The 6,577-nt window shown below is 43.4% G+C and overlaps 1 protein-coding gene across 2 annotated transcripts in view; it reads left to right on the forward strand.

Moving 5' to 3' along the window:
• tpd52 (tumor protein D52) overlaps window positions 1-6,174 on the forward strand; it is a 219,206-nt gene extending 213,032 nt beyond the window's left edge. For both annotated transcript variants that reach the window (XM_073039942.1, XM_073039924.1), the window contains one exon: window positions 5,935-6,174. In XM_073039942.1, coding sequence (XP_072896043.1) covers window positions 5,935-6,088 — 154 coding nt within the window. In that variant the 3' untranslated portion in view covers window positions 6,089-6,174. The remainder of the gene's footprint in view (window positions 1-5,934) is intronic.
• The last annotated feature ends 403 nt before the right edge of the window (window positions 6,175-6,577 follow it).

Below are 6,577 nucleotides of genomic sequence, written 5' to 3' on the forward strand. Positions count from 1 at the left end.
TTAGCCTCGATGTGTTTGGTTTAGAGTTCAGAGCAATTGTTCAAAAGCAAAGCACTTGAAATTTAAACCAAATGCCAGACGCAGTCGACAGTTTAATCCCGTGTATTTTTTTGGCTGCAAGGTGCTCAACTGTTTAATCTTTAAACATGGAGACCATTGGTGTTTGGAAGATTAAGGATTTTGTGCCTGACGGTGGTGGGGGTTGGGGTTAGAGAGGTTGCTGCAGACAGAGTAATCTTATCACTCGTCTTCGACTATAAACCCTGCTGATGGAGGAAGGAACCAAAACTGCCTCCCTATTTTAGGAGTGGTTCCAATATGAGATTTCGGTTTGGAGCCTTGATTTGGGCTCACTGATCCAAATGCTGTTTTACATGTTGATCGGGAGTAGGTGCTATTCTGAGTTGGGATGGAATTGTAGCAAATTTGTAGCTAAGTGGGACCTTCTGTATTTGACCGCTGCCATCTCTAAGGGTGCGTGAAAGAAAACTGCATAACATTGCCTCTTAAATTTATGGGTAAATTCAGAAAAACCAAAAAAGAAGCAGATTTTTTCCTCTAAATTTGACTGAAAGCTCATTTGACTGATTGAGGTTTCTCAGACAATGTTTATCTTATACCAAATGTCTTAAACATCCAATTAAATAATGAATGTTAATATTTTGTGGAATTGAAACAAAATCAGTGGTCTTGATTATGTTACATCTTTTCAATAAATATCCTTACTTATACATTCCTTTATGTGTGCTTTTATGAAGCCAACTTGAGACCAAAATAAAAAAGTGCAGATTGCTTTTGGACAGCACTAATAAAGGGAGGACAGTAACACATACAAGATGCTGGAGGAACTCAGCAGGTCAGGCAGCATCCACGTAGAGGAATAAAGAGCCGACATTTCGGGCTGAGACCATACTCTACAGGAGCAGAATTAGGCCGTTTGGCCCATTGTGTTGGCTCTACCATTTCATCATGTCTGATCCATTTCCTTCTCAGCCCCAATTTCCTGCCGTCTCTTCATATCCCTTCATGCCCTGACTAATCAAGAATCTATCAACCTCTGCCTTAAATATACCCAATGATTTGGCCTCCACGGCTGCCCGTGGGAGCAAATTCCACCGATTCACCACTCTCGAGCTGAAGAAATTCCTCCTCATCTCCATTCTAAAAGGATGCCCCTTTCAACAGTGTGTGCTGCTGATTTCCTGTATCTGTAGAATCACGTGTCTGTGAAGGGAGGATAGATTATTTTTGAAACAGTGTCGGAGGCAAGGAGTCTTGTTTCTTTCACACTCATTGTTATGCTCAAGGTATTGCCGCCCACTGTTGCTCTTCTGGTGAAGGTATCGCACTGTGCTGTTGGGCGAAGGGTTTCAGGATTTGTACCCAGTGGTGGAGGATGCTCAGAAGTGGGAATAGGCTAGCAGGTTTAAGACATTCTGGTTTTTGGCACAGGGTAGAGAAGAGGTGTAAAAAGAATCAAATTTTGATCTGTCTTCTTGTGTATGGCATCCGTTAGTCTTGTGAGACCATGGATCTGCACCTGGAAAGTCTTCTCCAGGGCGCAGGCCTGGGCAAGGTTGTATGGAAGACCAGCAGTTGCCCAAGCAGCAAGTCTCCCTCTCCACGCCACCAATGTTGTCCAAGGGAAGGGCAAGGGCCGATACAGCTTGGCACCAGTGTCGTCGCAGGAGTTGCCAGAGCAAGGTTGAAGGCAACGTTGGACTGTCTTAGGGACTCCAGCTCCGGATTTGTCCTCAGGGTTTACTCCCTAAGCCTTTCCCATGAGTGGGTATGGCCGCAAGGCAGCGGAGATTTGATATCAGAGTTTTCCCTCTCTTAGATGGACTGCCTTCCCAGGCTGACGAGCTCCATCTTCCCGAATGCCCTCTTGAATGATTTTGGCTTCACAATCGACCTTGTCGTAATCTTGTGATTTATCATTTGCCTGCACTGCACTCTTTACCTGCCCATTCACCTCCTCCTTCAGGGCCCCAAACAGTCCAACACTTCACCTGCTGACCTGTTGGGGGTCATCTACTGTATCCGGTGCTCCCTATGCAGCGTCCACTACATTGGGGAGATGCGATGTAGATTGGGGGCCACTTTGTCAAGTGCCTCAGCTCCATCTGCAAAAAGCACCATTTCCTGGTGGTCAATCATTTTAATTCCAGTCCCCTTTCCCGTTCTGCCACGTCGTTCAGTGGCCTCCTCAACTGCCACGATGAGGTTGGAGGAGCAACGCCTCATATTCTATCTGGATGGAATACAACCGATGGCATGGACATCAATTGTTCAAACTTCCCTCTTTTTCAGTTCCTCACTCTGGCCCCCCCCTTACCTCTTCGCCTTGCCTGCCTGTCGCTTACCAAAGGTGCCCATTAACCTTTCCTTTCTCCCATGGTCCATTCTCCTGTCAGATTCCTCCTTCTCCAGCCTTTTACATTTTGCACTTATCACCTCCCAGCTTCTTACTTTACCGCCCCCGCCACCCTCCTGTTCTCACCTATAACCTTCTAGTTTATAATCCTTCCCCTACCCCCACCTTCTTATTCTGGTTTCCTCCCCCTTCCTTTCTAGTCTCGATGAAGAAGGGTCTCAGCCTGAAATGTTGACTGTTTATTCATTTCCATAGATGCTGCCTGACCTGAGTTTCTCCAGCGTTTTGTGTGTGTTGCTTTGGATTTCCAGCATCTGCAGAACCTCTTGTGCGTACAGCTTGCTGCGCCCATTCAGTCGCTCTTGCACTTTATTCTGCATTGCTGTTGTCTTACCATGTTCTAGCGCAATGCACGCTTTAATTATTTGATCTGTATAAACAGTATGTACGACAAGCTTTTCACGTGATACTATGATACCAATATGATTTGGTTTCCAAGAGTTGTTTGCACTAAGATAATGGGTAAAGGTCTGATATCATTGTACATGGGAAAAATCCCTGAGTTTTTGTAGAGATGCTACATCAGTATTGTTTTGTAACTACTAAACAGAAAATATTTTGACAGGCGTTAGAAATGATTGAATTTTCTGGCAAAAAGTATGGCTGTCTTCAGCAAAGTCTGAGCCTAACCAACCTGAATATGAGGTTATATAATTACCCAGAAGGAATATGATCTCATCTGATTATTCTGGTCCTAACCTCCTTGAACTTTCATTTTAAAATATTCTTTCCATCCCCAGAATTAATATGAATCTTTTTGCATTACTTTAAATTAAAGATAACACAGTGAAAGCTTGGTCTTAGCAAAATCCTCTATAGTTTTGGAAAATATTCCTAATCTAAGCTTCACTGGTTGTGGAGGCACCAGAGGCTTTACCCAAGATCATTTGTTGGCTTCAGGATTGGACAATTGGTGGCATTCAGCTTGGCCTATCCTGTATGAGTTACGTGCACTGCAATTGCCTGTGATTTTGAATTCAAGCGCCACACTTGAAGAAAGCCACACTGGACTCTTCCATAGTTTAACAGATTTATATCAGAATCGGGTTTATTATCACTAACATAGGTTGTGAAATTTGTTTCTTTTGCAGTGACAGTGCAGTATAATATAAATTACTATGGTTACAATAAGAAATAGGCTTAAAAATAAGGAGTGCAAGAAGAATCAGAATCAGGTTTAATATCGCTGACATATATTGTGAATCTTGTCATTTTGTGACAGCAGTACATTGCAATATATAGTAAAAAACACTGTAAATTACAACAGGAAGTGTATATTAAGAAATGAATTAAATCAGTAGTGCAGAAAGAGAGGGGGGGGAAGAAAGGAAGTGTTCATTGTCACAAGAACGCACAATGATCGTTTACCCAAAGCTGTTTTCTATGGTGAGCTACATGAAGGAAAGAGGAAGCATGGCGGTCAGAAGCTGCGCTACAAACATGTGCTGAAGTGCCATATGAAGAACACTGACATGAATGTCAACATCTGGGAGAAAGATGCTTTGGACAGAAGAAGTTGGTGCTGCATTGTCACGAAGTCAAACCCAGCTATCGAGGAGAAAAGGCAGAAGAAATATAAAGGTCATGAATGCAGATATTCGGTGCTAGACCAGTCAAATCACAAATGCAACCGATGTGGGAGACAGTGCCGATCCAATGTTGGTCTTGTGGCCCATAAACGTGCCTGCAGAGACTAAACTCTCAGCACAGTCAATATCGAAATTGATGGACAGCCGAAGAAGAAGAAGAAGCTGTTCTTGAAATGGTGAGTGTGAGCCTTCAGGCTCCTCAGCCTCCTCCTTATTGGTGGCAATGAGAAGAGGGCATGCCCTGGGTGATGGGGGTCCTTAATGGTGGGTGTCGCCTGTTTGAGGCATCACCTTTTGAAGGTGTCCTGGATGCTGGGGAGGCCAGTGCCCATCTTAGAGCTGGATGAGTTTACAACTTTCTGCAGCTTTTTAAAATCCTGTGTGGAATTGCCTATTAAATGCACCAAAATTGCCTATTCGTTGCAAGACCATGCACCATGCTTGGCAGAAAGATGCACTGGACTCTTACAGTTTAACAGATATATGTTCTTGAGTAGGACAACCAGAAATGACATAATAATAGCGTTATAGTCTTAGAGCCAAAGAGACACGTAGCATAGTAACACGCACAAAATGCTGGAGGAACTCAGCGGGTCAGGCAGCATCTATGGAAATGAATGTTTAGTCGACGTTTCAGGCCAAGACCTTTCTTCAGGACTGAGAAGAAAAGGGGAAGACGCCAGAATAAAAAGGTGGGGTGTAGCACAGAATCAGGCCTGAAGGCCCACCAACTCAATGTCAAACATTGAGAACCCATTTACACTCATCCAACACCAATCCCAATTTTTAAAATTTCTTCCCACAGTCCCATCACCCCTCTCCCCCAAATTCTACCACTCACTTGCACTTGGGGTGACTTAAACTACCGATGAAACCAGAGCACCTGAGGAAACCTGAATGCAGTCACAGGGAGGGCATGCAAGCTCCACCCAGACCGCACTCCGGAGGTCAGAACTAAAGCCAGGTTACTGGAGGAGCCGGGAGGTAGTTGATGGAACTAGCTGCGAGAAACTGCAGCTTTTCTGTGAGATTTATTACTATTAAACAAAATGCAATCAAAAGGTTCAGTACATTGAAAATCAAAATTTCAAAGTAAGTTTTATTTTCTATGTAGCCTTATGATGTTAAGAACACATAATTAATAATTGTTCACTTTTTATTCTGTTTCCATGAGACATATCAAATTGTTTAAGGGACCATTTCAAAGCACTGTGTGTGCGTGTGTGTGCGTGCGTGCGTGCGTGCGTGCGTGTGTGTGTGTGTGTGTGTGTGCAGTATATTTGTCACTGTGTTGTGAAAAACCTGCAGGTGGTATGTTTTTCTTTTTCATGTTACTTTAGTGATTTGATTTAGATTATACTCCAGGTTTTCACAAAGGCTTCATTTCTCACTTTTCTTGTGGACAATGTAATGTTGATATAATATAAAGCCCCATTACTTGCGCTTCTAAGAAAAAAAGGCTTTAAAAACATAAAAGTGTTTTAAATGTAAAATGCAAGGTGCTGGAAATCCAGACTAACTAACTGACACTCTCTCTCTTTCACACACACACACACACACACACACTCTCTCTCTCTCTCTCACTCACACACACACACACACACACACATACACACACACACACACACTCTCTCTCTCACACACACACACTCTCTCTCTCTCACACACACACACACACACAGTTCTCCAGTATTTTGTGCGTGTTACTTTGAATATTAGAAGTTGTTCTGAAAACTTAGATGGCTGATAACTTTTGTGATGTACTGCAGCACCTACCAACACAGAGCAACTTATGATGTGCATTAAAGGTATCCTCTTTTTTGTGTGTGTTGAGGCATTAATTTCAGCAATACATGGAATCTGTTTCATAACAAAACAAACATGCCCGCTTTGTTATTTCTTGTCCAGGAAGTATCAGAGGGGAGCAAGAGTACGTTTGAAGCTCGTTGATCTCGAACTGACATCACGCTTTCTTGGGGCCAAGACCGATACGACTCTTCTGGAGGCTGAAGCTACTCTTCTCGGGCTGCTGGACACCAAAGATTCAAAGCAAAGGGAATGAGATGAGAGAGCAGGACCTGACATAATTGTGATTCTGTAAGGGATGTATATTTGTAGATTTAAAAAAAATAAACTTACTACAAGGTACTGTTGTTGTGTTTGTCAGAATTCAGGGGGGTATACGTTTGATTGAATCCTCTTTATAAAGATAAAGAGATTGGCTTTATTTGTCGTGTGTACAACAGGGCATGCAGTGAACTGCATCGTTTGTGTCAAATCAAACCAGCGAGGCGGCTGCTGGGCAGCCTGCAAGTGTTGCGACACTTCTGGCGCCAATGTAACACTAACCCTGACTTTGGACTGTGGGAGGAAACCGGAACACCCAGAGGAACTCCAGGCAGTCATAGGGAGGACGTACAAACTCCTTACAGACAACGGGGAGAATCGAACCACGATCTTACAGCAGGCTACACTAACCCCCATGCTGCAGAACATTCACACTGAGGGAAGGCATAAAAATAGTTTTCTTTTGGTTAGGCAAGCATATGAC

Source organism: Hemitrygon akajei, chromosome 1, assembly GCF_048418815.1.
Source record: "Hemitrygon akajei chromosome 1, sHemAka1.3, whole genome shotgun sequence".
NCBI classification, from domain to species: Eukaryota; Metazoa; Chordata; class Chondrichthyes; order Myliobatiformes; family Dasyatidae; genus Hemitrygon; species Hemitrygon akajei.